Here is a 22,757-nt window from a genome sequence, read left to right as displayed (position 1 = left end):
TTCCTTACATGACGACTGCCACTGTGCTCTGTGACAGAAACTTCTGCTCGCTATCCAACAAGGTACTGCTTTGATGCTCATCACTATGGCCATATCTTTCATGACTGTCAGCAGTTAAAAATTGACAATTATCACTCATTTTCATATGATTTTTCAAGCCAACATTACTGTCAAACACCTCACCACACCACTTACAAACATACAAATGTGGTTGCGTTCCATCATTGTGCATAAACACATGCATTATGAGTCTGTATTTTGAAGGAAAGCTCTGTTGGCAGAAATTACAGCTATATACATGTAATTCCTTTTCCCTCGTACTGCAGTCACATCGGGTGGCAACTGAGCATTCCTTATTAATAGTCACATCTTCTGTATTGGTACTGAACCCATGTGTTGACTTCTCCATGTCTATCACCAACTCTTCCTGGACAAGTCTATGGTGACAAGTTTCCTCACATGATTTGCTGCAGCTCCCACCAGTAGTCTGAGTAAATCTGAAGAGAGAAGGATAATGCTAAATAAGATATACAACAAAGAAACAATATTTGAGTGACCATAAATCCAGTACTATAGGCCACAAGTCATAAAAGTGAATAAGAAATTACATATTCAGTAACTGTTACTGATGTAAAATTACAATATTCCACCAGAAGCAAAAGACTGATGAGGTAAAAATGGTTTAAAACGAAAATAACACGATGAAATTCAATAATGATTAATCTGAGTCACAGCCTACTTGATCTGAAATTTTTAGATGAGAATTAAAATACTTCACTTTCATGTGTTACAATCTTTCTAAAATACAGTGCTAATAGTTAGTAATCTACACCAATTTATTAAAGGTATCAAAAAATGTATCAGTTACAAGTTTTAATTCAAAATTCTTAAGTTCATGGGATTTCAGATTTATTTAAGAGAAATAATTTTTAAATATTACTCTTCCATTATCTTAGCTCTGTAAGTGCATTCTCATTGTTTTGTCAACCTTTCACCATTAGAAACGATAGATTTATTTCACCTAGTAAACATTTTTTTTGTTTGATTCCCAATAAGTCAATGACTAGTGCAAGCATCAATATTTTGATTAGGTATCTAGAATGGATGTTGATCAGCTGGATAATGACGGTTCATGAACAAGAATCAATGTCACATCAATCAAGGGAAAACATTTGCATACTGATGAATGAATGTGAATGACAAACTTGCAGATGGTTTTAATCCAAAACTGTTTTTGGCACTGCAACTTATATGAAGCCTTGCACAAATGGAAATACTGTCTGAACAGATGGAAATGGTTGCAAATTTTCCAGTACACTTGGAGTGAGCCTTTTTGAAAATTTTTACATCTTCCCAACATCTGGTCACCTAGCATTGCAGAAAACTGTTGACTGCACGACACATATAAATGGCCACATCATCACCCATCGAACAATGAACGCTAACACTACATATTGAGTGGCGGTGATAACAGCTGATGCATGAGCTACACCTGTAGTATCTGGGTTTCATCATTATACCTGCGGTTAAACCGCTTCCCACAGAACAGAAACATGTGATGCACTTCAGGTCCCCGGTATGTACATCGTGTTGGACATGAAAGATTAAAAAATACTGAGGGCGTGCATGCTTCAGTAGTTTCCCTGTATTCTGATTGTGACATCTGAATCTTATTGCAATGTGTTTGATGTATAGTTTTGAAACTTCCTGGCAAAGGTCCCGAGTTCGAGTCTCGGTCGGGCACACAGTTTTAATCTGCCAGGAAGTTTCATATCAGCGCACACTCTGCTGCAGAGTGAAAATCTCATTCTGGATGTATAGTTTTGTTTGGTATGGTATCTGACAAAATTCGAGTGTTTTTAACTACTAACTGGGATCACACGTTTTTTCAAAGTAACTGGTATTATAATAGAGTGTCAGATTCCAGAAGTTAACAACTGTAGAGGACAAGTGGTTATTTTTAAGAAATACTGTGCGAAATTGTGATTTAGTGAGTTTCAGTGCGCGATGTGCAAGCCTCACGGCAAACAGCTGATGAAGGCCGGCCAGCATGTTATGCAGGTGACACAGTTTTGCAACGAGCGTCAGTATGTGTGTACGTGCGCGGCAGCCATCAGAACGCAGCATTAGCAGAATTACGTAGGCATGGGCCGCGTGTGGCAAAGTTGCCTTAGCCAACTCATCAAGAACCCTCTAATAAACACGCCGCTGTGTAACCGGCGGATTCGGCAGCGGTCTGCACTATTTAAGGACATCAGAGGTGGACGTTGGCATTCGGTTCGACCGATTAGGCGTTCGGTTGCTGTTAAGTCGTCATCACTGACGCTGTCCATGTCCAGGTCCTTGAAGACCGGCCGCCGGGGGGCATTGCCCGCTGCTGCACCGTCGACTCCCGGCGTCATCAAGAGCCACCGCGTCTGCGAACTGGGCTGTGCCTCGTGCTGCTAATCTCCTACCTCCTGCACAGCTGCTGACCAAGCACAGTGTCGCATTCCCCGGACTGAAAGGACAAGCACGTCTCCACCACAACACAAGCGGTGGGCTGCGCTACCGGAAAATGTATTGGAAGAACCAAAATAAAGAGGAAGAGTGTTAAAAACAGCCACCTTCTTCTCCCCAGCCACGCCCTACAACCCTGACCATGTCACCCGCTCCAGTCATCCTATAACAAGTGGTGTCAGTCACGCAACCTGCACATCACACACTCCTGTTACAATTGGTGACAGTAGTGGTGTTCTCCCTGTATTTGCACGAAATTGTGGCTGGTAATCGACGAGGGTATGTGGCATTTGAGAAGGGTAACAATGGATCAGCAACTCCTGCAACATGACAAGTGCCAATTTTTCGTTTGGTGGTTTGTCTGAACCTGTAGCATAGTCCGTCTTCACTTCTTGTTCTTCTTTCTGGGCTTACTGTAGTCTTGATTCGACTGTAGTCTTGATTCGATAGCTGGTATTGATGGAGCAGTCTGTGTCAGCCGAAGTGGCTATTCAGCAGCTAATTGAGTGAGTGTCGGAATTAGAGATAGAGCTTGCTCGGTCTAAAGAAACGAGCAAAGAATGGTTTCCTGTTAATGCAGTAATTCTTGACACTAACGCTGCGTCTTTGGTCACCCCTTTCTCAGGAAAAGCTGGGGAGGATGTTATGATTTTTTTTTTTTTTGAGAACCTTAGCACGGCCGCTAACTTGGGAATCTGGGGTGCAGAAACGCTGATGGAAGTGCCTAAGTTGAAAGCAACTGGGGATGCCAGAGTGTACGTTACATGCCATAAAGCATTAAGGGATGCTCGGACATTTAAAATATTCAAAAAAGGGTTGCTGGAAAGATATCAGAGGAAAAATACATCTAGATATTAGCGGGAACAATTGTATAGAATGTACCAAAAGAATGGGGAATCAATAGAAGCTTTTGTAGATCGAATTCGAAAAATTAATATTAATGCCTATGAGCTAACGGATTCTCATAGGGTTAATGAAGCCATTCTGCAGGAAGCTGAGCAGAGGGCACTAGACGCATTTTTGCAGGGAATACTGTGGTGTCACCGCCAGACACCACACTTGCTAGGTGGTAGCTTAAATCGGCCGCGGTCCATTTAGTACATGTCGGACCCGCGTGTCGCCACTGTGTGATCGCAGACCTAGCGCCACCACCAAGGCAGGTCTCGAGATACGAGGGAGCACTCGCCCCAGTTGTACGGAGAACCTAGCTAGCGACTAGATGTACGAAGCCTTTCTCTCTCATTAGCCGAGAGACAGAATAGCCTTCAGCTAAGTTAATGGCTACGAACTAGCAAGGCGCCATTAGCCTTACAGTGATTGTAATTAAAGTCTCCTGTGTATCGTCAAGATCGATGTACCACAATGATATTAAAGATAAGTATTAATGAAGCTACGTACTTTTCTTAATAACATTAATTACATAGCCTGTTCCAGTACTTCACGCCCGTCTGCGTTAGTCTAGCGTGCATTTTCAGCCATCTCGAACTACAAGGTGTCGGCCCAGCTGCCGACACATCAAATACAACCCGAAACCTTCCACAAGATTGGGATGGAATTCCCTAAGACTTTCAAAGAGGCAGTCGGAATCTCTGTGGCGTTACAGGAAGTTGAAGCAGTAACAAAGACGCAGGACAGGAAAGCAGTGTTTAATGCAGAAATAAAATGTTTTGGATGTGGCCGGATGGGACACATTAGACGCATTTGCAAGGAAGTGCAGTGCAGGAAATGCAGATGTTGGGGTCATATGGAGAGTAATTGCAATGGATCCTGGCAGAAACATGATAGGAAACCGCAAGGTGAGCCTCATCCCCCTCAGTTAAATGGGGCATGGGGTGGTGTGTCCACTGTGCAACACCCCCGGTAAGGATTAATGCTAGTGCAGAATCAGTGGCAGACTTTTTTCTGACCGGCTTGGTGAGGGGCAGACCATGCAAATTTTTATTGGATACCGGGTGTCAGGTATCTGTGGCGAGTAGAAATGTACTCGGTAAAGTAGAATTAAAATCACCACACTGGGCGTTAAGTGGCGTGGGTGGGGGACAGGTGAAGTCACTCGGATCAGCGGTGTTTAACTTCGGAGCGGAAATGAGGAACTTCCAGGTGAAGGTAGAAGTTCTTCCACTTGTTGGCAGCAGCTACAATGACATACTCTGATTGGATTTCCTGGTTGTGCATCATGCAAAAGTTAACCTGGAACGGCGTACAGTAGAACTGGATGGAATACAATTTTGCCTAGGTTCTGCAGCCGAAAAACCATTACTGTCGCAAGGAAATGCCCAGATATCGGGTGGGCCACCTAAACTGCGTACAAGGTCCCTTAGGGTTAATTCGCGGGATACTATACCGAAAGGTGTGAGGAGGGCTATGTGAGAGGCATTCAATGAATTCGAAAGTGAAGTTCTATGTACTGACTTGGCAGGAAATCCTAAGAAATTTTGGTCTTATGTCAAAGCGGTAGGTGGATCAAAACAAAATGTCCAGACACTCTGTGCCCAAAATGGTACTGAAACAGAGGATGACAGACTAAAGGCTGAAATACTAAATGTCTTTTTCCAAAGTTGTTTCACAGAGGAAGATTGCACTGTAGTTCCTTCTCTAGATTGTCGCACAGATGACAAAATGGTAGATATCGAAATAGACGACAGAGGGATAGAGAAACAATTAAAATCGCCCAAAAGAGGAAAGGCCTCGGGACCTGATGGGATACCAGTTCAATTTTACACAGAGTACGCGAAGGAACTTGCCCCCCTTCTTGCAGTGGTGTACCGTAGGTCTCTAGAAGAGCGTAGCGTTCCAAAGGATTGGAAAAGGGCACAGGTCATCCCCGTTTTCAAGAAGGGACGTCGAACAGATGTGCAGAACTATAGACCTATATCTCTAACGTCGATCAGTTGTAGAATTTTGGAACACGTATTGTGTTCGAGTATAATGACTTTTCAGGAGACTAGAAATCTATTCTGTAGGAATCAGCATGGGTTTCGAAAAAGACGGTCATGTGAAACCCAGCTCACACTATTCGTCCACGAGACTCAGAAGGCCATAGACACGGGTTCACAGGTAGATGCCGTGTTTCTTGACTTCCGCAAGGCGTTCGATACAGTTCCCCACAGTCGTTTAATGAACAAAGTAAGAGCATATGGACTATCAGACCAATTGTGTGATTGGATTGAGGAGTTCCTAGATAACAGGACGCAGCATGTTATTCTCAATGGAGAGAAGTCTTCCGAAGTAAGAGTGATTTCAGGTGTGCCGCAGGGGAGTGTCATAGGACTGTTGCTATTCACAATATACATAAATGACCTGGTGGATGACATTGGAAGTTCACTGAGGCTTTTTGCATATGATGCTGTGGTGTGTCAATAGGTTGTAACAATGGAAAATTGTACTGAAATGCGGGAGGATCTGCAGCGAATTGACGCATGGTGCAGGGAATGGCAATTGAATCTCAATGTAGACAAGTGTAATGTGCTGCGAATACACAGAAAGATAGATCCTTTATCATTTAGCTACAAAATAGCAGGTCAGCAACTGGAAGCAGTTAATACCATAAATTATCTGGGAGTACGCATTAGGAGTGATTTAAAATGGAATGATCATATAATGTTGATCGTCGGTAAAGCAGATGCCAGACTGAGATTCATTGGAAGAATCCTAAGGAAATGCAATCCGAAAACAAAGGAAGTAGGTTACAGTACGCTTGTTCGCCCACTACTTGAATACTGCTCAGCAGTGTGGGATCCGTACCAGATAGGGTTGATACAAGACAGAGAGAAGATCCAACGGAGAGCAGCGCGCTTCGTTACAGGATCATTTAGTAATCGCAAAAGCGTTACGGAGATGAGAGATAAACTCCAGTGGAAGACTGCAGGAGAGATGCTCAGTAGGTCAGTACGGGCTTTTGTCAAAATTTCGAGAACATACCTTCACCGAAGAGTCAAGCAGTATATTGCTCCCTCCTAAGTATATCTCGCAAAGAGACCATGAGGATAAAATCAGAGAGATTAGAGCCCACACAGAGGCATACCGACAATCCTTCTTTCCACAAACAATACGAGACTGGAATAGAAAGGAGAACCGATAGAGGTACTCAAAGTACCCTCCGCCACACACCGTCAGGTGGCTTGCGGAGTATGGATGTAAATGTAGATAGATGTAGGTACAGAGAAAATAATCTGGGCAGATGTTGGAGCAAGCGTGCCGGTAAGTTCGTTGTGTGTCGTTGAACCTTTGAAATTGAGCCGCTGGATAAAATGAAGTGTTTTACACGCTGTAGCGTGACCTCTGTGTGGGAGATAAAAGGCAAAAGGTTGTGACTGTCAGTACTGATAATTTTGGCCTTGAAGAGGTGCAGTTAGCATGGGGTACCGTAATAGCGAATCTGAAGATAATAGAGAAAGACGAACTGGATAAGGATTTCACAGCAGATTACACAATGCCGGGAGAGTCTGTCAGCTGGTCCGCACTGAGGGATAAAGTAGCACATTTAGAAGGGCAAGACAGAGAAGTCATGGAGAACCTTTTGACGGAATATAAACAGTTATTTAATTCTCATGGTCCACCGCCTGTCACACCAGTAGTTCAGCATTACATCCCCAATGGGAATGAAGCACCTGTGTAAACGTCCATATAGTATTCCAAAAAGTTTACAGCCTGTCACAGAAGAATTTATTAATCAACAGCTTAGGGATGGGATAATAGAAACCAGTAGTAGTCCCTGGTCTGCTTCTGTCGTAATAGTGGGTAAAAAATCACCTGATGGGGGCAAGGCATATCGTTTTTGTTGTGGTTATCGTTTCCTGAGTCAAAAAACTGTATCAGATGCATACCCAATGCCTAATATCACTGAAACTCTGGATAATTTGGGTCACTGTCGGTACTTCACGACGTTGGATCTTCGAAGCGGGTACCACCAGTTGGTGGTCGCCCCAGAAAACCGACCGAAAACAGCTTTTTCAACACCTACAGGTAATTTTTATTGTCGGCGATTGCCTTTCGAACTCAAAAATGCTCCGGCAACATTCCAACGGTCACTACATAGCGTGTGACGAGGGCTGAAACCTAATCAGTGTATGGTATATTAGGACGACATAATTGTTTCCTCAAAGGACGTGCAAGAACATGTGCGCTGTTTGCGCGAAGTTTTCGATCGTCTGAAAGCAGCACTGTTAACTCTTCATATGGAAAAATGTCATTTTTTGTTGCAAGAAGTCCGTTATTTAGGTCATATTATAGGACAGGAGGCTGTCCGCACGGATCCAAAACTTGTAGAGGCGGTAATGAATTTTCCGACACCTACAAAAGTAAAGGAGTTGCAGTCTTATTTAGGTCTCGCCAATTTTTACAGGAGGTATATTCTACAATTTCCGGAAATTGCAAGGCCCCTCACACAGTTGTTGAAGAAAGGAGCAAAATTTCGCTGGTCAGCAGCATTCGGAGAGGCTTTTCGAAAGTTAAAAAAGATGTTAACATCTAGTCCGGTTTTGGCTTATCCAGACTTTAGTAAAAAGTTTATATTATCTTGTGACTGTAGCAATTTTGCTTTGGGTATAGTATTATCTCAGGAAATAGATGGGCAGGAGCACCCAATAGCATATGCTTCCAGACATTTAAACAACGCAGAAAAAAATTACTCAACAACTGAGGAGTTATTGGCATTAATTTTCGGAATAACCTATTTCCGGTGTTGTTTGTATGGACGACGTTTCAAGATGATTACTGACCATGCAGTACTTAAGTGAACTACTAAATATTGCAACATATGGTTTCATACATATGAAAGTGAAGCAACTGAACATTAAGAATGAAGAAAAAATCCAAGTAATATGCAAGTAAGGTTTCAAATAAATATTTTCGTATGTTTCTCAAAGTACTACAAATAAAAATTTTAATTAAAATTTTTTTACTATGCCGATCTTTCATTAACAACCAAGTACAAGATACAATTTCTGGAAAACCTCAAGGATAAATAAATTTTGATGTTAATTATTTATCAATTGTTTGAGAGACCTCCATGTAGGCATTGTGTAGGTACTGGGTACTTGTGTCATATCCTTAAAATTTACTGCACAGCATTTCGTGTGGCAGGTACATAGATAAACTATTCATCTACATCTACGTGATTACTCTGCTATTTACAATGAAGTGCCTGGCAGAGGGTTCAATGAACCACCTTCAAACTGTCTCTACCATTCCACTCTCGAACAGCACACAGGAAAAACGAGCACTTAAATTTTTCTGTGCGAGCCCTGATTTCTTTTATTTTGTCATGATCATTTCTCCCTATTTAAGTGGGTGCCAACAGAATGTTTTCGCAATCGGAGAAGAAAACGTGATTGAAATTTCATGAGAAGATCCTATCGCAACGAAAAACGCCTTTTGTTTTAATGATTGCCACTCCAATTCATGTACCATATCTGTGACACTATGTCCCCTATTTCACGATAATACAAAACGAGCTGCCCTTCTTTGTACTTTTTCAATGACATCCGTCAGTCCCACCTGATGCGGGTCCCACACTGCACAGTAATACTCCAGAACAGGGTGGACAAGTGTGGTGTAAGCTGTCTCTTTAGTAGACCCGTTGCACCTTCTAAGTGTTTTGCCAATGAATTGCAGTCTGGTTTGCTCTAACCACAATATTATCTGTGTGATTGTTCCAATTTAGGTTACTTGTAATCCCTAAGTATTTAGTTGAATTTAACGCCTTCAGATTAGTGTGACTTATCACATAATCGTAATGTAGCTCATCTCTTTTAGGACTCATGTAAATAACTTCAGACTTTTACTTATTCAGCGTCAATTGCCACTTTTTGCACTATACAGATATGTTATCTAAATCATTTTGCAAGTCGTTTTGATCATCTGATAACTTTACAAGATGGTAAATGACAGCATCATCTGCAAACAATTTAAGACTGATACTCAAATTGTCTCCTATGTTGTTAATATAGATCAGGAACAATAGAGGGCCTATAACACTTCCTTGGTGAACGCCGGATATTACTTCTGTTTTACTCGATGACTTTCCGTTTATTACAACGAACTGTGACCTTTATGAAATGAAATCACGAATCCAGGCGCACAACTGAGGCGATATTCTGTAGGCACACAGTTTGGTTACAAGATGCCTCTGAGGAACAGTGTCGAAAGCCTTCTGGAAATCTAAAAATATGTAATCAAGTTGACATCCCTTGTCGATAACACTTATTACCTCATGAGTATAAAGAGCTAGTTGTGTTTCACAAGAACGATATTTTCTGAAACCGTGCTGACTGTTTGTCAATAAATCGTTTTTCTTCGAGGTACTTCATAATTTTTTAATACAGTATATGTTCCAAAACCCTACTGCAAATCGACATTAGTGATATAGGCCTGTAATTCAGCGGATTACTCCTACTTCCCTTTTTGGGTATTGGTATGACTTGAGCAATTTTCCAGTCTTTAGGTACATATCTTTCTGTGAGCTAGTGGTTGCATATAATTGCTAAATATGGAGCTATTTTATCAGCATATCCTGAGAGGAACCTGACTGATATACAATATGTACCGGAGGCCTTGCCTTTATTAAGTGATTTAAGCTGCTTTGTTACTCCGAGGATATCTACTTCTATGTTTCTCACCTTGGCAGTTGTTCTCGATTGGAATTCAGGAACATTTACTTCGTCCTCTTTGGTGAAGGAGTTTCGGAAAACCGTGTTTAATAACTCTGCTTTAGTGGCACTGTCATCAGTGACTTCACCATTCTTATCGCGCAGTGAAGGTATTGCGTCTTGCCACTGGTGTCTTTATGTATGACCAGAATCTCTTTGGGTTTTCTGCCAGATTTCGAGACAGAATTTCGTTGTGGAAATTATTGAAAGCATCTCACGAAGTACGCGCCATATTTCGAACTTCTATAAAACTTTGTCAATCTTGAGGATTTTGCATTCTTCTAAATTTGGGATGCTGTTTTCGTTGCTTCTGTAACAACGATCTCACCCACATAGTGTACCATGGGTGGTCAGTACCAACACCTATTATTTTATGTGGTATATATCTCTGAATTGCTGTTGATACTATCTCGTTGAAAACATTCCACAACTTTTCTAAACTTGCATGATCAGATCAGGGTTGGAGACTGTCTTTTAAAAAGGCTTAGGAGCATTTTTATCAGCTTTTTTAAATAGATATACTTTGTATTTCTTTTTGATGGTTGCAGTAATGATGGAAGTGAACATGTATTTTATCAACACATACTACAGCCTGGACAGTAACACTGCTGATGGTTTACACCACATCTGTTAAAGATTTTGGCATGATAGCTATTACCTCTATTTTATTCCTTCCTTTGTTCTCTTAATTCTCCAACTAAAGAGCTGTCAGTATGAACAAAAACAGTCTCTTACATTCGATCTATCTACGCCGATAACCTTCTACCCAACAACTAGTTGGGTTGGGGGATCAATGGGACTTCACAACCTTTACTCAGTCTTTTGGCCGAGGCTGGTTGCGAAGTGCCATTACATATACAGGGTAGTATTACGATGGGGTCGCCACTCCCAAAGACTAGCCCTCCCCACCTCCGGGACATAATTAGTGTACCTAAACTGTTTGCACCAAGTGTAATCCATTGTAAAATGCAAATGTTTGCAAGCTGTGTAACTGAGGCAGAATGTGGGGACCAGCCTGGTATTCACCTAGCAGGATGTAGAAAACCACCTAAAAATCACATCCAGGCTGGCTTTCACACTGGCCCTTCATTGTTAATCTGCCAGGTGGATTCAATCCAGGGTCAACACGCCTACCGGAATCCAGGAAGTAGTGCGTTAGTGCTCTCCGCTACCCTGGTGGGTCGTTTCTTACATTACCATGAAAATATTACATTTGGTTCCACCTACTAAGGAAAGATTGTCAATGTACTTGATGCCAGGTTTGGAGACTGCTGTGAATACAAGCAAGCCTATTAAAGCTTTTTCTCAGAAACATCAATATCATGCAAAGAAGGTACATTCTTTTGAACATTTTTATATTATCAAGATTTTGTTTCATCACTGTTGAATCTCATCTAAAATACCTTCAGGGAAAGAACACCTGATTTCTAGTTCAATGTCTCTATTCCTGCTTAACGCATTACCACTAGGTCACAGGGCAGGAATCTGCAAAGCAATGTTATATTGTCTAGCATTAACATTGCTTGGATTGTGCATTTATCCATTTGAGTTTCCCCTACCATAAAAGCAGGAATCATGGTGATATGACTATGTCCTCTGTTATCATTATCATTTCCACAACGACCACTACCACCACCACCAAGCCATTTTCTGAATTTGTATCACCAATTTCCATCATGTAATCTTGATGAATATTACTGTTATCCACAACTTCATAAATCATTTATCCACATTTACGTTTAAGTACAGTTCTCTTACTCTCGGAATTCATGTATGATGCTGATGATGGGTTTGTTGGGCGCTCAACTGCATGGTCATTAAGTCCCTTTTTACACAGAGTCCCTTTTTCCTTTTTACACAGAGTCCCTTTTTCCTTTTTACACAGAGTCCCTTTTTCCTTTTTACACAGAGTCCCTTTTTCCTTTTTACACAGAGTCCCTTTTTCCTTTTTACACAGAGTCCCTTTTTCCTTTTTACACAGAGTCCCTTTTTCCTTTTTACACAGAGTCCCTTTTTCCTTTTTACACAGAGTCCCTTTTTCCTTTTTACACAGAGTCCCTTTTTACAGAGTCCCTTTTTACACAGAGTCCCTTTTTACACAGAGTCCCTTTTTACACAGAGTCCCTTTTTACACAGAGTCCCTTTTTACACAGAGTCCCTTTTTACACAGAGTCCCTTTTTACACAGAGTCCCTTTTTACACAGAGTCCCTTTTTACACAGAGTCCCTTTTTACACAGAGTCCCTTTTTACACAGAGTCCCTTTTTACACAGTCCAATGTAGCCACTGTCACGAATGATGATGATGAAATGATGAGCACCATGCAAACACCCACTCATTAGGCAGAGAAAGTCCCCAACCCAGCCAAGAATCGAACCCAGGATCCCATGATCCAGAAGCAGCAATGCTAGGTACTAGACCATGAGCTGTGGACAGAACTCATGGAGAACAATAAGTCCGATCAGGCTGGTTTGAATGGTTACAGAGACATGGGGCACACTGCACATTGTAAAAGACACTGACACAGGTCACCATAATTATTATACCATAATAACAATAAACAAAAGCTGTTGATAAAAACCCCTGCTGAGTGGCAATCAGAACGAGTGTGGTATCTGCAAGACGTCATAGCAACTTTATTATGAATTTACTGAGGGTAAAATTGTCTGAAAAGCACCCTGTTTTCATAACAAGAAGTCGATCCAAGGTATTTTAAGTGATTATAATGAAACTGACAGTGTTCCAGGTGCTGCAGTGTGCACTCTATACATTGCAGAATGCTGTAACATTGTAGGATGTATATTAAATGATGTCCTCACCGAGCATGCTGAAAAATAATTTTTCACTTTCCGCCACCAGGTGAAAATATGGCGCTAAAAGGAAAGAGAATGAGGTATTAGATGAAGAGAAGAACCATAGTGCATGTAAAGTAACTGAGGTTTAGCCTGAAAGACTAAACAATCTACTTCTAGAATATATAAATTATGGTAACTAAATGGAAACATAGATCGATTACGACTGTTTACAGCTTAAGCTGGTGAAGAGAATGCAGATCACATGAACAAAACATTATCGATCTTACCTAGGCTTCGAAAATTATGCATTGTTGAGTAAGTGTGGAGAGAGTTGTTCATGAGCTTTACAGACCTGCATGCAGAATATACACTCCTGGAAATGGAAAAAAGAACACATTGACACTGGTGTGTCAGACCCACCATACTTGCTCCGGACACTGCGAGAGGGCTGTACAAGCAATGATCACACGCACGGCACAGCGGACACACCAGGAACCGCGGTGTTGGCCGTCGAATGGCGCTAGCTGCGCAGCATTTGTGCACCGCCGCCGTCAGTGTCAGCCAGTTTACCGTGGCATACGGAGCTCCATCGCAGTCTTTAACACTGGTAGCATGCCGCGACAGCGTGGACATGAACCGTATGTGCAGTTGACGGACTTTGAGCGAGGGCTTATAGTGGGCATGCGGGAGGCCGGGTGGACGTACCGCCGAATTGCTCAACACGTGGGGCGTGAGGTCTCCACAGTACATCGATGTTGTCGCCAGTGGTCGGCGGAAGGTGCACGTGCCTGTCGACCTGGGACCGGACCGCAGCAATGCACGGATGCACGCCAAGACCGTAGGATCCTACGCAGTGCCGTAGGGGACCGCACCGCCACTTCCCAGCAAATTAGGGACACTGTTGCTCCTGGGGTATCGGCGAGGACCATTCGCAACCGTCTCCATGAAGCTGGGCTACGGTCCCGCACACCGTTAGGCCGTCTTCCGCTCACGCCCCAACATCGTGCAGCCCGCATCCAGTGGTGTCGCGACAGGCGTGAATGGAGGGACGAATGGAGACGTGTCGTCTTCAGCGATGAGAGTCACTTCTGCCTTGGTGCCAATGATGGTCGTATGCGTGTTTGGCGCCGTGCAGGTGAGCGCCACAATCAGGACTGCATACGACCGAGGCACACAGGGCCAACACCCGGCATCATGGTGTGGGGAGCGATCTCCTACACTGGCCGTACACCACTGGTGATCGTCGAGGGGACACTGAATAGTGCACGGTACATCCAAACAGTCATCGAACCCATCGTTCTACCATTCCTAGACCGGCAAGGGAACTTGCTGTTCCAACAGGACAATGCACGTCCGCATGTATCCCGTGCCACCCAACGTGCTCTAGAAGGTGTAAGTCAACTACCCTGGCCAGCAAGATTCCGGATCTGTCCCCCATTGAGCATGTTTGGGACTGGATGAAGCGTCGTCTCACGCGGTCTGCACGTCCAGCACGAACGCTGGTCCAACTGAGGCGCCAGGTGGAAATGGCATGGCAAGCCGTTCCACAGGACTACATCCAGCATCTCTACGATCGTCTCCATGGGAGAATAGCAGCCTGCATTGCTGCGAAAGGTGGATATACACTGTACTAGTGCCGACATTGTGCATGCTCTGTTGCCTGTGTCTATGTGCCTGTGGTTCTGTCAGTGTGATCATGTGATGTATCTGACCCCAGGAATGTGTCAATAAAGTTTCCCCTTCCTGGGACAATGAATTCACGGTGTTCTTATTTCAATTTCCAGGAGTGTATCTGATAATACGAGGAATGGATTATGCATGGCAGGCTGATCACTTGGATATGCAAAACTACTTACTATCACATAATGGCTGCAAGTATGTTCTCACAGTCACAGACACACACACACACACACATTCCAATTTCGCTTGGGCCTTACCTTTGAATGTAAAGACAGGGAAGGAGGTTTGAGAGGTTTCGTTGCAGACAGGACTAAATCGACTGTCCGTCAACCTTGAAGGCATATGATGGAAGTGAATTTTACAATAGACAATTCTAAGCAGAATTCGAATGATGTGGGATAAATCACTATTCAACATTCTCATATTTGGAAACTAGTATTGCCATATGGTTGAACTGGACCATCAAAAATGGAATGTGAAAGCAATTTAATCTTCAATGTATGTGCAAATGGTTGAACATACAGCCACAAATCATTGACGAGTATAATCCCATTATTCACCATAGAATTAAGAGCAAACCTATTGAAGTCACAAACGAATTACAGGAAAAATTTGAACCCATTATGTTCCTCATAGAGCGGGTCATAAGATGTCAAAGGAACTGGGCACTGATGAAATGGCTTAGTTTCTCATCAAAGCTCAACAGCTGTGTAAACACCCAGAAATTGCTATGTAATTCGAAAAGCAAAGCTCAAACCGTGCAGTAGTGTGAGATGAGTGCTAGGAAACGTATCAAAAAAGTTGGAGGTGGTATTCTCGAGAATCTGCCATCAGAAGTTTGTATCTCTAGATACAATTTCTGTGGAGCTGGAACAAAATTGAAATAGCACCTAGCTTGTGGTGACAAGGGTTTTAATGCCTTGGACAATGTATACAAAGTGCACATCATCGCCTACACTACCGACAAATATCACCGTATTGCAGGTATTTCAAGGACTGGATATTCATGTAGCACAACCTATTTCTGAATATGTGGTTGATAAAGCAATGTTTGCTAGAACTTAAATTAGATACTGGACTAACCTTCAACCAATACTGAATGCAGTTCACTGTATTCTAAAGAAGAAGAAAAACCTATGGGATGTTTAAAAAATTGGTGACAGCTGCAAAAGGTGCCTTGAGGAAGAAAGAAGGAAGGAAATGATGTGTTAAAAAGCCCAGGTTCCTACAAATACCAAAGACATCTGGTGGAATAATTCTGTTTCTGATACCTCCATTTTCTGGGCTGTCAGCTACTGGTTTCATTAACAAAGAGAGCTGATATATTTCAAGCAGTACAGAACACCCAAAAATGCGAAAATTAATTACAAGCAGCTAAAAGGCATATGACCATGGAGGCCATCGCTATAGGTAAAGGCCTATATTTACAATACAGGAAATGGCTTTGGTTGTACATAAAAAAGCCCCACAGCAATGGTACTGCAAAAAAGGATTAATAACACAGATCTGGCAAAACTCGTCAGATAACTTAAAATCATGAGATTTTACAGCGTCTTTATGAATGATATGCTGCCCGAGAATGTGGAAATTCAAGAAACATGGAACTGTCAATTTAGATGTTGTTCGGGGTACGGAGCTCTTGGTGATTTAAGGCCACCTGAAGAACTGTGTTGTCACTTCACCAATAGGAACTAGCTGCTGTACAATATTCGACGCTCCCATGACTTCAGTTCATACCTCTGAGGATATGTCTGCCTGATATTTTTCCTCAAAATTGCATAAAAACAAGCAGTATGTAAGTCTCCACATCATTTGAAGCTGCGATGTAATTATGTTCACTCTAATTCTAATTGGTTTAAATTGAAAGCAACCTACTTTCCTCCAATATATAAGCAGGGGGTAGTGATGTACAGCATTGACTGGCAGGAAACACACGAAAGCATAGCTAACTTCACTGATTTAATAATAAATTACATCTAGGGAATTGGGAAGTTGTGTCAATACCTCTTGGCATTTGCAACATTGACAATTCATATGTATACTTGAAACGTTTTGTTAAGGGATTTGAAGTATGGGGTCCACGCAAACATTCATATGTTTAAATCAGAGATAGAAAGAAAATACATTGAGGACTTCAGTCACAAATATTTAATAGGATGGCTACTAGGTTTCTCAGAGGGACAAGTGATGGTGCATAATACTGAAAATTTGAGTTATCAACTGGTGAACCAACTGCCAGTAAGTACAATTTGTGTAGAGTGTAATATTGCAATGAATTTTGTACCTTGACGGCAGATTGGTCCATACTACTTATGTATTTTTTTCCTACAGTGGGTCCTGCATATAAAAGTGAAGAAAATGAAGTCCACAATGAACATGGGTTGCTACACGAAGCCAAGGTGGCGAAGGGTTCACAACCATAAGGAATGTGGCAGGTACTGTGAAGTTAAGCTGCAAAGAAGAAGCCAAAAGCAAACTCCAAGAGGTAACTGAGATGAATGGCATTACCTGTACTAGCAGGCAGGGGAGTAACCGAATAAGAGGGAATAGGATGAGTGGTGAAAGAGAAATGGCATGCCTATCCACTGAGGAAGACATCATCATGCCAATATGACTAGTTGTGCAGCATCTTCTGCATGGACTCTAAACCGGGCTCGGGTAAAACCCACCAGTGGTGAAACATACTCCATTATGGTGGAGTGTGTTAAGACAGCAAATGATGGACAGAGGTGCAGAGGAATGAACTGAACACCCACAGTCTAGTTATGAATGGACATGGGATTATTTTTTTTTTTTTTTTTTTTAAATGGAGAAGGGTGGTCTGAACCACTCCCCTGGAAGTACCACTTAGGAGATGTAGGACACTGAGGAACTGGGTACCATGTACAGCCAGGTAAGAATACATGGGAGGACCAAGGAAGTTTCCTATCAAACATGAGCCCCAGGAATTTTCTAGTTTCAATGAATGAAAGAACAAAAGGTGCAAATGTAAAGATGGTGTAAGAAACTCATTATGCCGTCAAATACTCATAGAAAAGGTTTTAGCAGTGGAAAAGTGAAAACCACTGCCCATGCTTCATGAGAAAAGACGATAGGAATGATGCTGAAGACGCCACACAAGGAGACAGGTTGGTGTGGAACTGTAACAGACTACAAAATCCTTGGTGAAAAGGGAGATGCCTGTTGGGTAATTCCATAATATGGGTAATGGGGATAGCAAAGACAATGATACCCAGAACGAGCATTCAGGCACCCCGTTTTCCTGGATAAATGTGTCTGACAAAGTCAAACCATATAAATCTTGAGAAAACTTTGTGTTTTCAAAACTTCCTCTAGTAAAGCCCCACATGTACGGACTACAGAGGATACCAGCCCTCCAGCAGATGTATCAGGATATGGAGAGCACATCTCTGCAAGTGAATCACATCGCTGCATGCCTCAGTCCACCAGGGACCAGGACACGCTACAGGAAACTTGAAGTGCACGGTATGGAACATTCTTCGGCGGTAAGGATAACATTTGGAAGATACTTTATGTGGTCATCACAGCTGTGTAAAGGTCTTGAGGGAGGGGTAAAGCCCCCAGTCGGCCTTAGAAAGCTGCCAATTACATTTCCACTCAGGTGGGTTAGGTATTGGTGCATGGATAGCACAGAGGAAGTGATCACTTGCGTATGTTAGAGGGAATGGGTCATTCCAGGTTGATATGGCGTGCATTGCTGTGCTCTGATCTTGTTTAGAGCACATGCTATAATCGATTATAGTTCGCTGTTTTGGTGCTAGTGACACTCCGGTGGTGATTTGCTATTACGTCGCTGGCGTGTGTTCATGGTGGCTGGCGGAAAGTGAGACGGTAGTCTGTTTCCGGGTATTGCACGGAACGTGAAGTTCGCTCTGCTGACCTGCTGTTGAATAGTGCTAAGGTGGTTGTGCCTCCCAATATGAGCAAAGTGGTCTGGGACGGAGGCACCTCGCCACTGTGCTGGCCATGCAGTGGTGATTAATTGGAGTCGGCGTACTTGTTCTGTCTGCCTGTCTGATGTGGAGGTCCGGTCATATTTTCTGCTGGAAGCTCCAGTAGCGGTTTCTCAACTTCATTCTGATGTGGGACGGCGTTGTTGGAAGTTTTTGCTGTGTGTGTGTGTGTGTGTGTGTGTGTGTGTGTGTGTGTGTGTGTGTGTGTCACGTTAAGATATTTGTTGGTACTAATTTACTTGCTCAACTGGAGTATCTTATGGTTATTCTGCTGAGTGGGTCGTTACTCACCCGGTCTGCTCAGTGGAACCTTTGGTGTGGCCTGTATGTTTCTTTTTGAAGGAATTCACATAGGTGGTTCCTGTTACCTGCCTGGGTTTGCGTTCATGTATGGTATATTTGGCATTTGATGTGTTGGGTAAAGTCTGCGTAAGAAAAGCAGTTTATCTTGTGTTGATATTATCTGTCGTGTGTTACAGAACATAACCAAGGTGCATAAGTGATGGGCAGATGTGGGAGGCATGTCAGGGAGCTTTCAGCGTTTATTTCAGGGACTGTTTCTAGTGGGAAGCCTGTGAAGTGTTGAGAGCTCACTCATCTGTGATTGCATTGGGAGTTGCCATTGCCTTTTGTTTGTATCAAATTATTAATTTCTTCGGAATACACATGAAAGATCAAGCGACATATATTTGGAGTGGCGTTGCTTTAGTTGCAGCTCGCGCAATCATCTTATTCGGGCCTGTCCGGTGCCGCGGACACCCCGTGATGCTAAATGACGCCAGGGGAAGAGGAGAAAGATTTGGAGATGCAGGAAGACAAATTGGCCAGTTAATTGCCGGGCCATTCATGTTGTCTCTCGCCCCTTCTCTCCTTACATTTGCGTGAGAATTGGGGATGAACAGATTTGTGCCCTATTGGATACTGGTAGTGCCCATTCTATAATAGATAAGAACTGGTATTTTGAATTTAATACATTGGCCCGTAGTTCAAATTTGCTTCTTATTGAGGTAAAATGTCGTGCGGCCAATCGCCCGTTGTTGCCTATCCTCGGGGAACGTAAGGTTAGCTTATCTGTCAAAAAATTTTCTTCGCCGGTGAAGTTGTCGGTCGCCGAGCGGTTAAATATCCCATTGATCTTGGGATGTGATTTCATATACAAAGCGGGTCTTATTATAGATTGTTCTAGAGGCACATTTCATTTTCGGTTCCAACCTGGAACGAAAATTGCCTTCTGTGATTGTAGACAGGGAGGAGGTTGTCAGGTGGTCTCTGTACAGGAACGACTCCCTGTTATGGCCCATTTAAACCATAGCCTGAATGACGCATTACAAGCGTTGTTGATGAATTACTCTGAGGTGATGACTGATAAGGTCGGGGTAACTAGCTTGATTCAGTACAAGATCCGACTTATTGACAACACTCCTGTGTAAGACACCGTATAGACTGTCCCCTCTGAAGATGTGCATTTTGAAAGACAAAATTAATCAAATGTTAGAAATGGGGGTCGTTCATTATTCCACATCTCCGTACGCTTCGCCTGTGTTCTTGCTCCCTAAGCCAGGTAAAATGAGAAGGTTATACTAGAATTGGTACCCTTGCCTGATCTCCATAATTGTTTCACCTGGTTTTGCGGCGTGAAAGTATTTACTGTATTAGATCTAAACCAAGCGTATTTTCAAATTCCCCTTAGTGAATCTTCTAAACCCGCCATGGAATTTACCACCAATTGGAACTTATTTGAGCAACAAAGTTCCATTCAGTTTGGCTACGGGTGCCACTGTTCTTTCAAGACTTCTGGACAGAGTCTTGGGTGATCTGAAGTTTCAGTGTGTCTATAATTATTTAGACGATTTGGTAATTTACAGCGCGTCGTTTGAGGAACACCTTACACATGTGCAGTTGGTATTTGAAAGATTGCATAATGCAGGTATGACGGTTAAGCCTTCCAAAATAAGTTTGTGTAATACTAGTATTGTCTTCTTGGGGCATGTTGTCTCTGAAAGAGGTGTGGAGGTAGATCAGGAATGCACATGAGCTATTAAAGAGTTTCAGCCTCCCTGCGATAAACAATGTGTTGCCCGTTTCGTAGGTATGTGTAATTTTTTTTCGTAAGTTCGTCCCTGATTTTGCCTCGTTAGCGGATCCCCTCAATCAGTTACGAAAGAAAAATGCTAAGTTCCATTGGGGCTCAAAGCAACAAACTGCTTTTCTCACTTTGAAACAGGCCATCGCTAATCCTCCAGTCCTTGCAGTACCTGATTTCAATTCGTAATTTAGTGTGCAGACTGAGCCTCCCGGGGAGGAATTACCACCGTATTACTACAAGGCCAAGAAGGTAGTCGATGGCCTATTGCTTATGCATCGCGTCGTTTATCTGATCCAGAACGAATGTACTCTGTTTATGAGTGCGAGACTTGGGTGGTGGTGTTTGCCCTCGAAAAATTTTCACTTTACCTGGAACATCACCCGTTTGTACTGGAGACCGACAATCAGGCTCTCAGTACGGTGGGCAGTTCACATATCTGCCTTTTGATTCGAGGTTAGACACATTTGTGGTGCGGATAATACTGTTGCGGATGCTTTCAGTAGGATGTTCATGGATGGGGAAATGGAGGAGGGAACTGAGATAGGAGTGGGGGCCTTACTGACGGATGTTCTGGGGTTATTTTGCGACATACCCCAGAAACAAATTGATGATCTATATTGGGGACCGTTATATCAGTGTCTTAAAGAAGGTGAATAGGTACTGGGTCTTCAATTTCACAATGCCATTTCATGTAAACAGCAAAAGGGTTCTGGGGAGTACAAATTGTGTATCCTTAAGGAGCTAGTAACTATGGTTATTAAATTTTTCCACGACACTGCGTCAGGAGGGCATATGGGATTTAGTAAAACCTTGAACCACGTGTGAGAGCATTTGTACTGGGCGGGTTTGTATACAAACAGTAGGAGTTTTGTTGCGAAATGCAATGAATGCAAGTGAGGCAAACCTGATGTAGGCCCCCGTACTGGATTTCTTCAGTCAGAAAGGGAGTCCAGTCCCATGGAGCGTCTCTATTGATTACATCACCCCCTACCTCGAACTAGGAAAGGTAATAAGTACATGTTGGTGGTAGTTGACATATTTTCGCATTATTCCTGGTTGTTGCCGACCAAGGGAGTCATGGCAGATATTACTGATAAGCAACTTGTTCGTTTTTTTCCTTGGTTTGGCCCTCTGAGGATCTTTGTTAGTGATAACGCCCCGGCTTTCATGTCAGGGTGATTTAAATATTTTCGTTTCTCTCAAGGGGTAAAACATAACCACAACACCGTATTATCCCAAGGCCTCCTTTGCTGAATGAGTCAATCTTAACTTGAAAGCCACCTTGTGCATTTTTCATACTTGTTCCCCTAAAAGCTGGGACACGTCATTGCCATAGCTCAATCAGGTGTTTCACTCAGGACGTCACGAGTCAACCGGCAGGACACCTAATGTGTTGATGTTTGGGCATTTGATAAATTCCCCTGTGTCTAACATGACGAATATTAATGATTTACTGCCCAGGGAAATTACTCCGGCACGCCTTCGTGAGAATAGGGACACAGCGAGGTGTAACATTCTGCATGCGCACAATAGACAAGCCAAACAGTATAATCGTGGTAGATGCCCCTTTAGAGGGAAGGTGGAGGGGCTTAGTTTTTGTCCGTAACACATCCTCTTTGGGACATAATTAGATAAAAGGTAAGCAGCAGCCTCCTTTCTGTGGACCCTATTGATTAGAAAGGATTTTAGGGCCGGTAAATCATTTGGTTAGGCAGTTGAGTTCTTGGAAGTTCTACTGCATCCATATAAGCCAAGTTAAGCTGGCTAGGGAACACGTGTAGGCTTGGCACAGGCATTGTGTCAGAGGGAGCTCCATTCTGGGCATTTTTGCTCCCCCCACCGCCCCACCCGTGGGTTTTGGGGGGAGGAGATTGATATGGTGTGTGATACTATCCTGTGATCTTGTTTAGAGCGCACGCTATAATCGATTATAGTTTGCTGTTCTGGCGCGGGTGGCACTCCGGTAGGGATTTGCTATTATGTTGCTGGCATGTGTTTGTGGTGGCCGGTGGAAAGTGAGAGGGTAGTCAGTTTCCCGGTATTGCACAGAATGTGACGTTCACTCTGCTTGACCT

At 42.9% G+C, this 22,757-nt stretch overlaps 1 protein-coding gene across 3 annotated transcripts in view; it reads right to left on the bottom strand.

Annotated features, from left to right (window-relative positions):
- Positions 1–2: 2 nt before the first annotated feature.
- Positions 3–22,757, bottom strand: part of LOC126427170 (uncharacterized) — a 95,936-nt gene continuing 73,181 nt past the window's right edge. For 2 of the 3 annotated variants that reach the window (XM_050089396.1, XM_050089395.1), the window contains exon 7: positions 3–497. In XM_050089396.1, coding sequence (XP_049945353.1) covers positions 5–497 — 493 coding nt within the window. In that variant the 3' untranslated portion in view covers positions 3–4. The remainder of the gene's footprint in view (positions 498–22,757) is intronic. The other variant, XM_050089397.1, reaches the window with a different exon arrangement.

This window comes from Schistocerca serialis, chromosome 11 (assembly GCF_023864345.2).
Source record: "Schistocerca serialis cubense isolate TAMUIC-IGC-003099 chromosome 11, iqSchSeri2.2, whole genome shotgun sequence".
Taxonomy (NCBI): domain Eukaryota; kingdom Metazoa; phylum Arthropoda; class Insecta; order Orthoptera; family Acrididae; genus Schistocerca; species Schistocerca serialis.
This window is presented reverse-complemented; position numbering and strand designations above follow the sequence as displayed.